The 17,947-nt window shown below is 39.4% G+C and overlaps 2 protein-coding genes across 2 annotated transcripts; one reads left to right on the forward strand and one right to left on the reverse strand.

The window, feature by feature from the left end:
- Positions 1-10,927: 10,927 nt before the first annotated feature.
- Positions 10,928-13,130, reverse strand: nek12 (NIMA-related kinase 12). Its single transcript, XM_046029672.1, has 2 exons — positions 11,890-13,130; positions 10,928-11,250 (listed from the first exon to the last, which is right to left on the reverse strand). Exons 1-2 carry the CDS (start codon positions 12,980-12,982, stop codon positions 11,060-11,062), a joined length of 1,284 nt encoding a protein of 427 aa, XP_045885628.1. The 5' UTR covers positions 12,983-13,130; the 3' UTR covers positions 10,928-11,059.
- An 832-nt stretch (positions 13,131-13,962) lies between these two features.
- Positions 13,963-17,827, forward strand: pin4 (protein (peptidylprolyl cis/trans isomerase) NIMA-interacting, 4 (parvulin)). Its single transcript, XM_046029674.1, has 4 exons — positions 13,963-14,124; positions 14,348-14,415; positions 15,046-15,165; positions 17,365-17,827. The coding sequence occupies exons 1-4, from the start codon at positions 14,088-14,090 to the stop codon at positions 17,521-17,523; spliced, it is 384 nt and encodes a 127-aa protein (XP_045885630.1). The 5' UTR covers positions 13,963-14,087; the 3' UTR covers positions 17,524-17,827.
- The last annotated feature ends 120 nt before the right edge of the window (positions 17,828-17,947 follow it).

Below are 17,947 nucleotides of genomic sequence, written 5' to 3' on the forward strand. Positions count from 1 at the left end.
CCTCACACTAGAAGACGCATTATGCATTAGACTGTAAATAAGTGAATATAATGAGAAAAAAAGAAAATACATACTGTATGTTGCACAAAATAAATTTCTTTTTGCTATTTCCTTTACCATCTCTCAATCTGTCCTTAATCCAAGGTATACAACAGTACCCTGACAGTAAACACTACATTTGTAATATAATAATAGGGGATATTTTATAAGAAGTGATGTTAAATAGGCTATTCAAGATTTTGTGGTTAACTATCACTTAATCACATGTTTAACATGTCAGCTAATCAGTGTCATTGCTCTTCTTAACACTTCCCTCCAAAATTGGCCCAAAAACTTGTGAATTTGTAAAATATCAGTGTCATTTTCTCCCTCTGTTTAATTATGGTTTATGTGTTACATAAGAAAGGGATGTTCTGTGATTAAACTGCTGAATGCTGCCTTGCTTGGAAGAAATCAAAGACACAGCAGCCGGCCGGAGTGGGAGTTCGAAGGTCGGTTGGAATTGAGACTAGGGTAGACAGAGAAGCCAAGGTGCATTGTGGGCACTACTTCAGAGCGTCTCTCTCCACCTGCCCTCTGCTCTACTACTTTTCTGTGTTCAAAGGTGCAGCTGCTGCTCCTCTAACGCCATTGCAGTTCAAAGGCTCTCGTGCTGCACAGAAGCTGCATATACTGTATGGTTACCCTAACACGCTCATTGTCAGACTAAGAAGAAGTGCAGGAACAGATAAGGCAAACCACAACTTCAGACACTTTTCTTATAATCGGTCAATCACCACATGCGCTCATGGTGACTAGGGCTGATACGGCCTTACTTTCTCTGAGATTTCTTGTTCAAGTCATGACAAAACAGTTTTTAGTCTCATGTGTGACGAGAGATACCTAGCCACTTGCAAAACACAGAAATGCTATGAGTAAGACAGCTGAGAGCAATACAGGCTGTTTTAGGAACACAAAACCTCAGCCCTCTCATTGTGCTGTATGTGTGTGAGTGCATGTGTGAATAGCCAGCCCTGGATAATTATCATTTGTGCACATCTGTGCAGGTTCGTATGAGTCCATGTGTGTTTTTGTGTGCTGGTGTGCAAACGTGCCATCTCTTACTGCTCTCTACATGTGTAGATAAGAAACACTGATTCACTTAAGCTCTCTCTTACTCTGCCTGTTTCATTTTCTCTTCTATTATGTTTTTATCTTTTGGCATATAAATAGTGTAACACTGTCTCTTAAACATAGCAGGATTTACAAAAACTCAGTGAGAACAAATTAGGAAAGTAGTTGATTTATTTGGCAACAGCAGCACAATATTTCTGAACTAAAATAATATGCATTCACATGGTGAATATTGATTTGTGCCTTCCAGAGGTATGAATACATCAATGTCTGCATATAAATAAATAATAAATAGATTGTAAAATAAATAAACATAAATAACACACACACATACACATAAATAGATAAATGAAACATTCTAAATTGGTAAACTGTGTAAAAATAAATATTTAGTACTTTCACTGGTCACATCTGTAACTTTGTTTTTGTGGAAACATTAACTGAAATTAACTTGATGTAGCGCTGCATAAAACAGAAAACAGGCTAGAATCTTCATCAATCCAGTGACATGTTCAGCCTCTTGAGGAAGTTAGCGTACTGCTTAAAAGTTGATTTTTGGTGAGTCACCCTCAACATTGTGCAGTTGCCATTCTGAAAGAGGAACAGAGAGGGTTCATTATTATGTCTCTTCATGAAAGCCACTACTTATGTAGCAAGTAAAAAGTAAGAACTCAGTTTCTGTCAAGAAATCACGCAGTCATGTTTTAGTTTGCTAACCTCCTTTGGAGCCGTCAGGTTGGCCTTAAATTCCTGCATGTTGGCCTTAAGTTCTGGGAGAATATTCTCGTTGTCTTTATGTACAGTCACATTGTCAAGAAGGTGCTCCAGCTTCGTGATAATGACACCCACACAGGAAGACTGCCATGGAAAAATGACATTGCCTAGTCAGGCTATTGCAAATAAAATGCATGTAATCATAAACTTAGCTTACGAGCAACAAAGCTTGTTCTTGACCAGGGGATTTTCAAAGTCTGAGACTGTGAGCCTCCCCACAGACGAGGCTTGTTCAAGACCATGCAGAGTGCAGATGGTGAAAAGTGAAAAGAATAATACTTACTGAATGTTGCTGCATTTTTGGCACATACCAATGTGGCTATGGGGAGAGAGCATTTATTTTATTAATGTATTAATCAGTGGATATTTTAACAGTCACTAAGAGTGAAGTATTTGACAACAGATACGTAATGGCAAAGCCGTTGTATGCTGCAATTGAATAAAGTGTGATAATATCAATGCATTATACTTACAGAGCTGATATTGACTTTATTATCTTTGTAGAGTTTGTGGAGTATCTCCAGTCTGTCGATCATCTCCTTGTTCAATGTCATGTTCAATGACTTAGTACTGTAGCAGAGATGCCACAGGACAACAAGGACAAACACACACTTCATCATACTGCAACGTTGACTCTCTCTCGCTTCCTCAACAGCTTCTCTAAGTTGTCTTGAGTGTGATCACTGATGTGATGTGCCCATTCTTTTAAGTCAGTGAAGAAAAGGAAGTCAGTGATGTCACCCACACCTACACCTGGAAAGGCGATGATCACGTCAGCTTAACTGACGAATTATCTTTTTCTGCAATGTAATAGTAAGCACAAATTATGCCAATTAAAACATCTTTTTAGAAAATTCTCTGATCTTAATGCAAAAGATTAACAAACCGCCACTAACTATCTTCCACTAGAAGAAGAAAAGTAATTTTAATACCTCTGTTACAAATCAATGCCAACAATCTTGTTTCACTGTGTTCTTTTAGAAGATTATCTTGATTAGATAACCGGACTCTACATATAAGGACTACCTTAAGTAATCTTTGCTTGTCTAAACATAACGAAAGCACAATATTTAGGAACTGTGTATACAATAGGAAATAGAAGAGGCCCTTCAATATTCTATTATTAATGTTTTGATGTCAGGTTATGCTGTTTATATAGTTATTGTATGGTACAGTACATTTCCTGTGAATATATTAAACACAATTTAACACAGTTACCTTTATTGTATTATACTTAGGGACATTTCTATCATTTTGTCCTGGACTGGACAATGCACAACATTTCAAACAGAAAAACGGAACATTATCAGCTTCACAGCACCCCTCCAGTTTGTTGCACGTGGTCAAGAGGTGAGAGTTTATCTATAAATATTCAGTGAGAGGTAGCACTCTTTTTTTTGTGAACTGGAGTCTCCAGTTAAACGTTTCGCCTACAGATCTGTTTGCTGTCATTTTAATTTTAATGCTCTCTTTCTGCTGACATCAACTGGTCACTGACCTCATTATGATCTTGAAATGTTGCCATATTCCAAACTTCCTCTCTCAGTCACTAGTCAGTGCTGGAGGTCATCCAATTAGGTCAATAGTGTGAGGTCTAATATTATGAAGGGGCCACATCTGACAGATAACATCTACACAGTAACAAGTGTGCACTACTGCAACTGTTGGTAAGTTTGGGTGAGCTGGTGCATCTTTGACTAGAGGAAAATTGGTCGAGAGCAAAATACACCACGAGTAGAAGGAAATAGACTACGTTCTTGAAGAGTGAAAGAAACTGAGATGGGCAATCCCGTTTCTCCACCCCCACAGAAAATGCCATTACACCACAGTTTCTGTGGTCAGCAAAAATTTAAGTTATAAATTATTTTTGTTTTAGTTTCATCATGTCCAGTTGATTAGTTGCACTGATGACTCATTCCTGTATTCCAGTGATATTTACTTCTTTATCTTAACATATTTGTTATAAAGTGGGTGGGGGAGAGAGATGTGCGGGTAGATGTGCGGGGAGATCCCCGATCTGCGGTCAGAGATCACTTAAAGGTACAGTTTTACTGGGAACTCCTACGAAACATGTTCAGTGTCTGCTAAGTGTTATTAATGTGAATATATTTAATAAGCTTAGTTGATTATTTTAAATGTGCAGCATGCACACTTCATGTAAACATGTCTGGTGTTCATAAACATGATAATGGAAGTATTATATATATTTGCATATCTTGTGCATAATCAGATCAACATCATGATAATCGTAGTGGTGGTAATGAGATAATGGAACCGCAATATGTATAATATATGTAGGGCTGCACAATAAATCGAATATTGATCGCGATTACGATTTTAGCTTCCCACATTTAAATGAACCCTGCTGCTGCGACAGTCCAGAGTTGACAGCAAAGTCCACGAGTCCGCATGTTTCTGTTGCGCTGCACAGAGCCTATCAAACTGGGCAGGAAGTCAGACACAGAACGGCATAGAGAAAAGAAGATTATGCACTTTAAGGACCAGTCTTTTTTTGATGCAAAGATTTGTACATTAGCAGAAATGCAGCACATCATGGATGTGAAAACATTTTTTTTTTGAAAGTGCAATAAAAACATGTTGTCCCTAAAATCAATGAATAATCGTGATAAATAATTGTGATCTCAGTATAGATAAAAATAATCGTGATTATTATTTTTATATACAGTATATGTATTGTCACAACACAAGTAGTACTGGAGCACTTGATTTTTGTTATGCCTAGTGAAATTAATCACCGCTCGAAGTGAACTTATTTGTGAATTCCAATAATGTCTGAAGGCAAAAGTGTTTATAGCCACACTCAAAAGCAAGGTGAAAAGCGTGTCATCATCATAGAGAGAGGCGAGATGTAACAATCATTCAAATATAGATAGTGACGCAGACTTTCGCACTGTCTATCCTTAAGGTCATCGGTTTGCACCGGTTTGTACAGACAAAAAAACCCAGAAGTAATTGTGTGATGAATAAAAGGAGGGCTAGAGAGATAACTTCAAACCCTGCTAACTTTCTCACCTTCGCACACTTGGCCAATCGCTGTGTGAAGTGGGCGGGCTTGTCGGATTGTTGTTTTTCAGAAAGGCGCAGAAATTGTTGCATCCTCCCAAATTTGATGTCGGAAAAGTGTGGTTGGAAGGGATTAGGTAGCAATCAAACCTTTTCTATACTGTATCCTGCCTCTGGCTATCCTGCTGCTCTGGTTTGAGTATTGAGTGTAGCTTGAAATTCACAATATCTGGGATATAATTAGCAGAATCAACGTTTTGAAAACCAGTTTATAAAAAAAATGACAACCATGGGACAATGAGAGTACAATATAATTTTCTATAGAGTGTGTGCCTTTTTATGTTTATATATACAAATTATACATATGCGTTTTTATATGTGTTATATTTTGGTCCTTTTTATTGCCGTGCTAGCGACATGGCTGTACGGATGGCTAGCTGGCGGATGTATTGCCATGAAATTAAATCTTTCATTTCTTTTGAGAAACAATTTAACCTTGAGCTCGGCATAGTCAAAACTTAACTTGATTACATATACACAGATATGCACATGCCTGTTGTATTTTCCATCCATCCACCGCTTATCCTGCATACAGGGTTGCGGGGGGCGACCAACCACTCATGCTCACATCTAAGGCAATTTAGAGTTGCCAAGTTAAGTTTTGACAATTAACCTAGACTGCATGTCTTTGGGAGCAAGCTGGAGAGAACCAGACACGGGGTGAACATGCAAACTCCACACAGAAAGGCCAGGGCAACTGGGGTTTGAACCCACGACCTGCTTGCTGTGAGGCAACAGTGCTAACCACCACACCACCGTGCCGCCTGTTGCACTTTAGTCCTTTTTATTCCCATGCTAGCAACACGGCTATGTAGATGGTGAGCTGTCAGATGTATCGTCATGAAATTTGGTCCCCCTCAGGTGATGCCGCAGTGGATAAGACACATACCTTTGATGTGAGAGACCCGGGTTCAACTCCCTACTCTAACACATCCACCAATGTGTCCCTGAGCAAGACATATAACCCCTAGTTGCCCCAGAGGTGTGTGACCTCTGACATATGTAGCAATTATAAGTTGCTTTGGATAAAAGTGTCAGCTAAATTAATAAAATGTAAAAAAATTTGTTGATTGCCTGACTTCTTATCAAGTTGTTTTTAATTATTTGGCCAATCCTTTGGCTTTCTTACAAAACTAATGACATCCCTATCAGCCTCAGCTGGACTTTGCCAAACAAAACATTTAGCTCAAAGCACTGCTTTAAGTGCTGCCTCATAGAGCCGCTAGCATGGCTGCAGGCTCTTTTAAAAAAAAATTCTTTGACAGATTTACACAACTTCCTACAATTCATTTCTTAAATCACAATGTTTTCCCATATTTGGGTCCAGGCCCACAAGAAAAAGTCCATGATTTACCCAGAGGATTTGCTCATTGTTTAAAGTTATTCAGTTCCTGAAAGTAGACCAAATGACATAAGGGTGACTGAAACTTTAAAAGTAGTTTAAAAATAGTTTAAATCCAAATGCTGCCAGCTGCAGAAAGTAAATAAAAATGTCCTTGTGCAATTTTGGAAGTTACACTTAGTTGTACTCTACGTGCAGTTTCATTAAATAGAAGTTCCAAACTGTGCTGTGAATTGACCAGTTTGGCTCTTTATGAGTGAATAATCCAAATTAGTTCTGACAAGTTCATTTGAGACTTAATAAAAATTTTTTTATCCAATTTCTAAAATTATAATAAGTAATCGCCTAAATGCATTTCAAATAAATGTTACCTGTAGTGTGTTTTTAGATCTTCGCGGGGCTGCAACTTCATGAGTCAGACTCTAAAGTGGGGATGCGGTTGCAGCATTTTGCAGCTGTCATCATGGAAGTTAGTGTTGTCTTTAACACCATCAGATCAAGATTCAGATGAGTGAGCAGGTGTCAGTGTGAGAAGGACTGAGGGGAACATCAGTTTTTCTTCACCACACAACAGGGGAATCTTTGCACAGTAACAGAAAAATGGCAGAAAGAACCTATGACCTTTGGTCTTCCGTCACAATTCCCAACATCCACAACTTACTCTTAACTCAGATATGTACATGTAAGCGCTGTTTGCTTTGGTATTGATGTTGAGTTACCAAGGTTTGATAAGGAGGTTGTCAGTCCACTCAGATCTGTTTGGAGCTCATAAATCAAAAGTATCAACATTATATCAATTGTGAGCAAATTGGCGCCTAGGGTCTGATGCCTTAAAGGTCCCCAGACCTACATTACGCACCCCCAGGCAGACACAATTTAAGAAGATGTCATGATGACTTCTTTGCTGTGACATCTTCAAAGTGAAGATGTTTTGCAAAAGGATTTTTGACTGAACCCTTGGGGCCCCTTGACCTCTTGGGCCCTTCAGTGATCCATTGTGGACAAACAAATGTTTGCACTGTGCTTGTTAACACTGACCAGTGAATTCACCATAAACGGATCACTGATGATGCACATAGTTTCTCATATGGGAAACATTTTGCTTAGTTTGCGCCTGTGTGTGGTGGAGATTCACAAAGGAAAAGAAAGTTTGCAGTGGTGTCTGTAGCATTGGTTCATGGAAAAATTAATGTGTCTGTGTGTTTGATCTCTCAGCCTGGTGCCTCTATGTTGTACTGCTAGTAAATGTAATATAAGTGGGTGAACCTGAGACTGCTGACTACACAAGCGGGAAAACTTTGGTCAGCTCATGAGAGATCGTGTGTTGATAAAATGTAAATCTTACATTTCCGTTGAGACACCATTTAACCTTGAGCTTTGCATATTCAGAACTTGTTTCCATCATTACTGAATTTAAAAAAAACACAAACAAAAAAAATGCGTTAATGGCAAAACATGATTCCTGTAAAGTCTGCTTCACACCTTACCTGCCTGATGTTTATACTTGCTGACTATGACGAGGCGATAATCTGATAACCTCAGACAGTACTTTTGGGAAACAAATGAGCTTTAAAGCCTTGCATTTTTTTTCACGATAATCTTACTACAAGGTCATTTTAAGGATAACATTGTAAAAGGACGAACTGTTTATGAAAGGAGCATATGAGAGTTTAAATTTTAAATATATAAGTGATACAGCAGGATGTCATTTTAGGAGCTAATAGTGGCCGAATCTGTATAGCATATTCTCTGCTGAGATATTATTTTCTGTATCAGAACATACCATATCAGTGTGAACCATTGTTGATGATTATTCAGGGTTTATTTAACAAAACATTAAGAATGACTTACACATTTTAAGCCCACTTTATTTGAGGCAGTCCAAACATAACCAAGGTAATCCACAAAAGAGGTATCCAGACAGTCAAGCCAAAGTACATTATCAGAAAATCATCCCAATAGACAGATAATTAAAAATAGGAATTTAAATATTCCAGGAATATTGCAAAAAAAACTGAACAGGCAGGCAGACTAAAGCACACATCGCTGTGACAAACACCACCAATACACCACTTAAGACCAACATGGACAGAGTAGAAATGATGGGGGGGCAGAACAGGTGAAACCCATGGGGTAATCAAGCAGAACACACAAACAAGCAGGCAGGTGAAACCAATCAGGGGGAACAGACAGAAACAGACAAATGTTACAGCAAGACAGGGCGGAATGGTGACATAGGCTATACAGTGATCGATTACTATTAGCTTTTGAACAAGAACAACAGGAAAAGGTTTCAGCTTTTCAGATAAAACAATTTTGTGTTTCTGGTACTAGTAGAACGGAGGGTAGCTGGGAAAGACATACAGAGTTACATCTCTGTAACTTAAATCTGTTCCCAGTGAAGCGGCACTGCACATCACTGGTAACAGACTCCTGGCCATTCAGGATAACTTTCACCAGCGGTGCCTGCCCAAGGCACTCGGAATCACCACGGACCAGACTCTTGTCCATGTTACCGTCTGGCAGACGACACAGCATCACGTACCATCATGCTTCTCAACTCATTAACTTAAATATTCCACATCACATATCTTCACCACGACTCCTGCTATTGTACCAGGACTGAAATATATCCAATGTGCAATACCTCTGTATACACTGGTCACTTTTACTTTTACACCCAAACACAAATTTTCACATACATTATTTATATATAGTGTGATATGTTATTCATCTCATTTCATTTTTATTAAAACCTTTTTTTATATATCTTATTTTATCTTATATGGCTGGTTACTGCTGAGCTGACCTGTTTGTCATCCAACCATTTCATTTATCGTTGACTGTGTTCACATACATAAGACTAATAAAACTGAAACTGAAGCTCTACTACTATGATGAAACACTTTCAAGGTATTTCGTAAGTGTGAATCAACAAGTAGCTTCAGTCAGTACATACCAGACTCAATTTAACAGTAAAAATTAAACAGACAACCAAAGCTTTCACACTGAGATTTGAGACACAGAAGATACATATTATATATTCACTGTCAGTGTGGTAAATAGCTAGATGAAGCTGGTGACAGTTACTACTGATTGGAGCACAGTCATGCAGTTTATCAGGATCAGTAAACGTGACAGTCTCCAACTAAATCGCAGTGTAGCGATCAAACTGTGCTGTTAACAGGTTCGTTTTATTTATAGACAATACTTAGCTTAATACTTAATAACGCCAAGCGCTGGAAGTGAGAGCATCCCATGGTTGTTTTGTTGTTTTTACAATGAAATGTGATTATGACTAACTTTGGTATGGAAGGTTGCTGCTAGCTGCCCAATAGCCATTGGGCCTAGCCATGGATTTCTCTTTTCTGACTGATGGATGATAAAACTAAAGTTTTTAGTTTATTTTAGTTTGTTTTGTTTTTTTGGATATAGGTTTTCACACCAAAACCTCACCAAAACCAGCCTGACCTGCTTGTTTGTCTGATGTAAACAACAAATAAAACATACACCGGGTGAAGATTACTTCGGCCTACGTGTTCTCCTTCCCCCTCTCAGCCAATCCTTTACAAACAGGCTCATGACTGAACAGTTGCTGTTTGGGGTGCCTATGAGCAACCTGCAACTGGTCAGTAGCCGACAGATCAGATTGTACTGGCCAGCTTTCAGGTGTGATTGTGTGTGTTTTAGCAAAAAGTCAAAGCAGTAAATGTTTGAAACATTCACATATTTGCTGAATTGAGTTTTCCCTGCCGAACTATTTGTTCCAGTCGCCATTACATCTCTAGTAATCATAAAATATCACTCAGACATGAATGGTGCAACATACAGAGTGACAGAGAGTGAAATAATGAAAATTACTGCTGATAGATGGAATTTGAGGGGATCAAAACTAATGTTTTGCAGTAGTAGGTTTGTAGTTGCAGCAATTACAAAAAAGTAAAAATCTATTGTGTGAAATACTTACTTTGTGTTGCAACAGCATGGTCAATCTATAAAATGCTCAATGGCCTGAATGAAGTGGTAAAATATTTGTTTCTTACTCTTGGTTTTTATCTTAATTTTAGTTGCCATAACATCTTTGTGGCGAACTGCATATCCCACATACATCCTTTGAAGGCCTAGTTGCATGCAATAATTGCGCTTTTATCTCATTCTGAGGCAAAGATAAGCCATAATCAAAAACCTTTTTCATTTCAAATGCTGCATAATAACACACACATTAGGACATATACATGATTATGAAATTTGTGTAGATAGTTGGGAATCCAAATTAACCATTTGGACCTCCTGCTGGTGTTTTTTCAAGTCATGATTTGAAATTTTATGTGTATTATAAAATAATCCAGTCATATATGCTATAGTCATCTTTACCATCACTCAGGCTAAGGCAGGCAGACGCTAATCGGGAACCTTGTTCAGAAATATTCACGTCACTGAACTAACAGCACACACTGAGCAGGACTGCATTGATTCTCTCTAGCCCCACCAAGTGTTTGAACATCTTCTGACACTAAAACAGCAATGTGATGTCTCTTGGTGTGTAGTAAATGTACAGGAAGGCAACAGCCTAGCTCAAATTGCAGCAGCAGATGTTTTTGACCAAGGCCTGTCTTAAACATAGAAGGCCTGATGTCCTTTTTTTTTTTTACAGCAGTTGCATAAAAACACTTAACAAGGCACATGACAGATATTTCACTGTTCCGGCTGTGAGGGCCCGTTTTTTTTAAGGGTGTGAGGGCGTCGTTAGCCTTTTTCCTTCAGTGCTTTCAGGGTGACGGTCAATCCTCCAGCATCACAGAGCTGAAACTCCTCCTCCGGGGCATCATCCTGGGCAGCAGAGTGAACTAAGGCTGCTTCGTCCTCATGTTCGTCTTCCACCTCGGCTTCTTCAAAGTCATCTGGATACTCAACTTGTTCTGAGACGTCAGGCGCCTCTGGAAAGTAAGAGAGAAAGAATGTGCTAAGTGATTTGCCACCGAGGTACAAAAGACAAAGTTTATGCAAGGATTGAAGCTAAGAACACAGACAGTTCCCTGAGAAGACAGTTCAATCCAGGAACCAGTTAGCTTTGGATACACGTTTGAAATACAACACATTGTTAAAGATTAAACCAATACTTCCCAACTTATTTGGCTTGTTGCCTCTTACAAAAAGCACCTTTTTTGTATATGAGTTGTTAGAAGTTCCACCAAAGAGCCATTTCCCCTCTAAACCTTTCAGGTGGTTTCATTTAAATAATTGTTTGATACTCAAAGAGGTCAAATTATCCAATTAAAATGACAAAGATTAGGGAAAAGTCCTAAATATGACTACAAATGTGTGAAGCAGGAGTTTGTTGTATTGATGCATTAGAAATAATAATTTATTTAATAAGCGATATAACACTCAGATTAGGCTGCAGAATACGTACTTTTACTTTAGGTACTACATTTTGCTGATAATATTTTTACTTAAGTAGGATTTTGAACAATGGACTTATTTTTACACTGTGGTTTGAATACATTTATTTAAAGTAAAGGATCTGAATGCTTCTTCCATCACTGTTAAGCTTTACATTTCCACCTCTACATTACCAATAGGCTCAGCAGAATCACTCATCATTGGTGACCCCGAGTGTCCACTGTGCTCCTCAAGAGAGGACAAACTCTCATCTTCGTCAAAGTCCTCAGGGTAGAGGCAGTCGCGGGGGTTTTGTCCTCCAACACGCAGTTCATCATGGTCCTCCTCCTCCACATCACTGGAACAGGCCTCCGTATCGTGTTTTTTCTCTTCCAGTGACTGGGACTGACGGAGAACTGGCCGTAGTGTGGCGTCATTGTCTGATGCAGTCGCAGGAACACAGACAGCCTCTGTGTGTTTGATAGATTCCAGGTGATCTTGCACAAAGGTACTGCTGAGTATACAGGCAGCGCTTGGCCTGCTTTCTGGGTTGAGGTGGAGCATCCTCTGGATCAAAGAGGAGATGTTGTCAGAGTAGACATTATCCACAGGATCATACTCTCCTTTGGTGATCTTGTAGAACAGACTCAGGAGGTTTGTGGCTGCAAACGGAGGCCTGAGAGCACAGATCTCATACAGCAGACAGCCAAGGGCCCAGATATCACACTTGGAGCTGTACGGGACGTCCTGGCAAAGCTCTGGACTGAGGTAGCTGGGTGTCCCAACACATGTGGAGGCCATATCAGCTGTGCAAGTCATCACTCTGGATATCCCAAAGTCCCCTAACTTCACCAGGCCTTGCTTTGTCAAAAGTACATTTGAGGTTTTGATGTCCCTGTGAAGTATTTTAGCCACGTGTATGTAATTTACAGCCATGGCGACCTGTACAAACCACCCCATCACCGCATCCTCTGGGAAAAACTCCTTTGGTTTCCTCTCTTTAACTTTGTCATCTAAGGTTCCACCATCACAGTAGCTCATCACAATGTAAATGAATCCGTCTTCAGCGTTCACAAAGGCATTGCTGCATTTGACTATATGAGGGTGCTCCAGTCTCCTAATGATTTCAGCCTCTTGCAGAATTGCCCTCTGTGTTTTTGCTTTCCTCGTGTCCTCTACTTTGATCCTCTTCACTGCGTGCAGGCTCTTGCGCGCTACGTGCCTCATCAGGAACACGTCTGCCGTTCCTCCCCTGCCCAAACACAAAACCTTCTCGTACTCGTCCATGTTTTGGCTGGAGCAGACACAAAAAAGAGGTCTTATTTTTTAAAAACACACGGTGTCGAGGTAAGGAGCACTTCAACACAAGACACCTGTCAAATTGCGTCACAGGGGCGTTTGTGTTCAGTCTCGGTGTCATAGTAACCATCTCACGCCGTGATACTGGACAGGAGGATCCTTAAATAGTTTGTTTTATCAGCAGCTTCACCTGTTTTCCAAGACGTTTTTACGCTCTATTTGTCGTGTGCCCTTCTTGCGTGCTTTAATGATGAAGTATAATGTTGTCCTGTAGCCTGTAGGCTAGCCTTTCCCCCTAGCATTACCTTTCTATTACTTCCCATTCTATGTAGGTTTTTGACCCTGAAGCTGGATAAATAACAGTCTCACTCAGCTCTCCTCCGTCATTCGAGCATATTTACACCACGTAACGTTATATGTATTGTCCATCTGCAGATGATTGAATAAAATCCACAGAAAGTGCTTGCCTCGGGTGTTTATTTGAAAACAATATTGGCATCAAATAGGCTACCTGACAAATATAGCATAATGATATTATTTGATGCATTTCTGTGGCATTAGGCAAATTTCATATTATCGTTCTGCATGGTTATGTCTTATTTCAATAACAGTTTTAATTTGACTTTTTAACATCTGTTCAGGCACTACAGATGCAAAACAGCATTTTGTTTAACTTAACGTGCATTTCGCTCCATTAATAAATACACTTGAATGACAACTAAAGTAAATGCCCAGAATGTGTACAGTCTTATAGACCTAGATAGACCCTGGATTACAAAGTGTAATCTAACAGGAATAAAAAGAAAAGTGAGTTTTATATGAGAAAAGTAAGTACGTTTTCCTTCTTTTGAAAAAAATATTTAAATGAAGGTACATAGGCTATACTGTTCTCTATTTTATGTATTTTATCTCGCTTGAGACTGCATGCTCTGATATGTTACACTGGGCGGCGGTATGGACGTCAACTGGCTGCAATCTGCCAATAACTAGCTAAAGACGAAGAAGCAGGTTCCTGACAACATAGCATGAACGAATGCTATTACGGTTTTTTATTCTTCATTATTTCTTGAATTTCATTAAACGTTAATCTAAAATGCCACCAAAGGGAAAAGGTGGCAAGGGTGGTAAAGGTTAGTGGTCAATTAGTTATATACTGTTAATTATGCCTGTGTGTTATGAACTTGAAGTCAGACACAGTTGCTAAATTAGCTAGTACGCATACAACTGTAAGACCTCCATGTGATGATGTAGCTAGTTCTCTAGATTTAACATGTCTATTGTTTGCCACAGTGTTATTGTATGTTGCGGTTTTTCAGTGGTGTAGTCGTGGTGCTGAATCATGTTGCTTTGTAGGAGCAGCCTCGGGAAGTGCAGACGCTGACAAAAAAGAAAAAGCACCCAAGGGAGGCACTGCTGTGAAGGTAAGGCGAATTTAACCCAAAGCTGCACTGCAAAAGTCAAGTGTGACAGAACAGGGGAATTTTACAAAGCAACGACTGCCCTCGCCGTGCCCTCTTACCACAAAGCTACTCTTGGACGACGAGGCTGAAAGGAAATGATAGCTGAATGTGAGATTGAGTTGGAACCAGCAGAGTTATTATTAGATATGAATCAATGAAACGTGTATAAATAGCTGTAACCCTTGTTACCTTTGAAATGACTTAATGTAATGATAACGGTATCTTTGTCACTAGATGTGTTTATCAGCTGTTGTTGATAGGCATCACATTTCAACGACAATTGTGGGAACAAGTTAAATATTAATTTTGTTTAATTCACAGTTTGTTATCAGGAAATATTTCAAGCATCCTCTTTTATCTCCAGTCTATGTCTGCAGAAATGAACATTATGGCTGCATAAACATCATCTTTGGATTAGCATTAAGGATTTGGGGAGCCTTTGTGGTATTCATCATATCCTGTGTTCATGATCTGCTAATGGGATGCTTTATATGTGTCTACAGTAATTCTAAATAGATATAGGTTGCATCCCAGCCATTGTTTATTCCTGGAAGTCTAACTGTGGATTTATGGTCTGTGTTTTCCACCCAGGTTCGGCATATCCTCTGTGAAAAACATGGAAAATGCATGGAGGCAATGGAGAAACTGAAGGCTGGAGTCCGTTTCAGTGAAGTAGCCTCACAATACAGTGAAGACAAAGCAAGACAAGGAGTAAGAGCCCAACCGATAAATCCCTGTGGTGCTAATTGCAGATAAATCGGTATCTGTGTTTATACCAGCCGATAAGTGACAATTAGAGATGTCACAATACCAGTAATTTAGTAGGCCACCAAGGCCAGTGAAATTCCAGTGATTCTCGATACCAAAGCCCCTTTTCCACTGCACGGTACCAACTCGACTTGACTCGTCTTTTTTTGGTTTAGCAGTTGTACCTGCTTCCTGGTACTTTTTTGTCGTATAACCTCTGTCGAGGTTCCAAGCGAGCTGAGGTGATACTAAAATGTGACGTGAAAACACAGCAGACTACTGATTGGACAGAGAGAATCGTCACTTCACTGCGTCATCATTGCGTGTGCCTGACAGGCCAGCAACAGAAATTTCAATATTTTACAATTTTTATGTTATTTCATCACTAAATTCACTTCTGAGAAGTTTTGAGGTGAGAAATCAACTGTAGATTTTCAATATTGGCAGTTTTTCAAGAAGTGATGGTGGAACAAAAATGTGCTTGAAAGTTTTCGGAGTTGAGGAGCTCCGTGAGTGGTGGCGGGGGAAGCCTGTGCCAACCCGCAGGAATAGCTTGCGAGGCCGGCCAGCCGCCCGCTCACAGCACTCTGGTCCAACCGTCACACAGACCGCTGCAGCAACAACGGCAGAGGAAAACAAGGCTGTAAGGTTTTCATACCGCTTATCTGTCTTTACATTCTGAGGAATGTTGAAACTGTTTAACTTAAATCAAGAGACAGCTGTGTGTGGGTCACATTGAAAATTATGTCACGGCAGTTGTGTGTGGTGTTGCTATGGTGACCAGCTACATTGAGGGGTACTATCTCTGGGTCCTATCTGCAATATAAAACGGAGCACGGACAAACAGAGTCGAGTAGAGGCGAGTTGAGCTGGTAATGGAAAAGGCGCTCAAATTCAGTACCACCTTAGAAAACAAACATGCACTCCTTAAATAAATTATCAGATATAGCATAATAACTGTAAACAAAAAATAAAACAGAAGAGGATCCGCACACATACACACCCACCTCTACTTAGAGTGCAAGCAGTAGTTTAAATTTACTTACATGGTGACAGACCATTAAGACGTTACGACAGATGACACATACTTAATGGTATGGATTGTAGCCTACTACTAAGAGCTATGTTTACATTACGTTAGCCTAAACACGGTAGCCTTTAGCAATTACCCATTGCAAACGTCGTATGGAACATAGTTGGCCAGGCAACACAGCAATGCCAGCTGTCTCAAACGAAAATCATTTTAATGCACATAAACTGCATTATGTCATGTTAGATAATCTTGAGATAATCTTTGTTTATGTTATGTGTTTCTGAAAAGAAGACAAAAAAAGTATATTGGACGATATATCAGAATATTGGATTCAAATGTATAAATCGATATTGGTCTTAAAAATCCCATATTGGTTGGGGTTTTGGTTCCTTTTTTTTTTGAGTTTGTATTAGGTCTTTTATTGCTCACATAATCCTTGTCCTCTGTATTGTTCTCCTATTCATGAAATGTAGAAATGGAAAACTGTTACAGTTGACCATATTTATTTCTGGATCAGTATTACCAGAGCATTGTTATGTAGCTTAGATACGGTCTTTGTTGCAAAGTAAATGTAATTGGGAAGAATCCAGAGAACACAACAAAGTTTGTACCTCTGTAGCCACATGTATCAATCACCTGTGGTGAATAATATGGAAAATCATGTACTTGAACCTCATGAGTCTTCATTGGTGGTGAATTCTGGACTGATGAATAATAATGATTTACTCCCATTACTCAGAAATTGTCTGTCTTTTCAACAACTCTGTACATCATCTCCTACTTATTCATGCCTGCACCCCACCAGAACACCTTCACCGGTGTACTCTCAGCTACTGGGAAATTTCAGTGGAGCTACTGGGCTGTTACTCAGGGACACCATGGAAATATTTTAGTTGTTGAAATCATTAGTGCGCAACAAAGCTTTTATCTTACGTCCTTATTTGTGCCCGGCACCCAAAGCCAAACAAATAAGTATTTCAAGGTCCTGCATTGCTCACAGTTAAAAATATCACAGTTTCGGTTTTCAGTACAGTTAACCCTTTTGCCTTTGTTTGCTCATGTTCAGTCACTTGTGTCCTGGCTTAGGTGCATGCTATGTGTTTTATTCTTGACTGTTGTTTTCCTGACAGGGTGATCTGGGGTGGATGACGCGAGGATCAATGGTTGGACCTTTCCAGGATGCAGCATTTGCCCTACCTGTCAGTTCCATGGATAAACCTGTCTACACGGACCCTCCTGTCAAGACAAAGTTTGGGTACCACATAATTATGGTAGAGGGGAAAAAGTGACGTGGGACAGCTCAACTCTTGAAATCAGGACACAGATTCTACAGTGTGCTATATTGTGGCTCTGATTATTTCCTGATCCGTGCTTCAATGCAGTGGTTGCTCTGTGTTTCAACGAATGTTTTCTGGAAAAAATTGAGTCAGCTTTGTCTGTGTTATGCATACACTACCTTACTGACAATTCAACCTGAGGGGACATTCTTAAAAACTTTACATTCACATAATGGATTTTCTTTTTTCATCTTGGTAAAATTTGTGGAAATTGAACCACAAATAGCCAAATAAATTAATTTTCACTCAAATGGTACAAAATGTGTAAGGTTTATTTGTGTTTGACAGAGCTAGATGTGCTGGATGAAAAAAAGTTGGCCTTACTCCAAAACTGCTTTCAGAAAGAGAGGCGTTACATGCATTACGTGATCTTGTT

The sequence above is a fragment of the Micropterus dolomieu genome, linkage group LG19, assembly GCF_021292245.1.
Source record: "Micropterus dolomieu isolate WLL.071019.BEF.003 ecotype Adirondacks linkage group LG19, ASM2129224v1, whole genome shotgun sequence".
Classification (NCBI taxonomy): Eukaryota; Metazoa; Chordata; class Actinopteri; order Centrarchiformes; family Centrarchidae; genus Micropterus; species Micropterus dolomieu.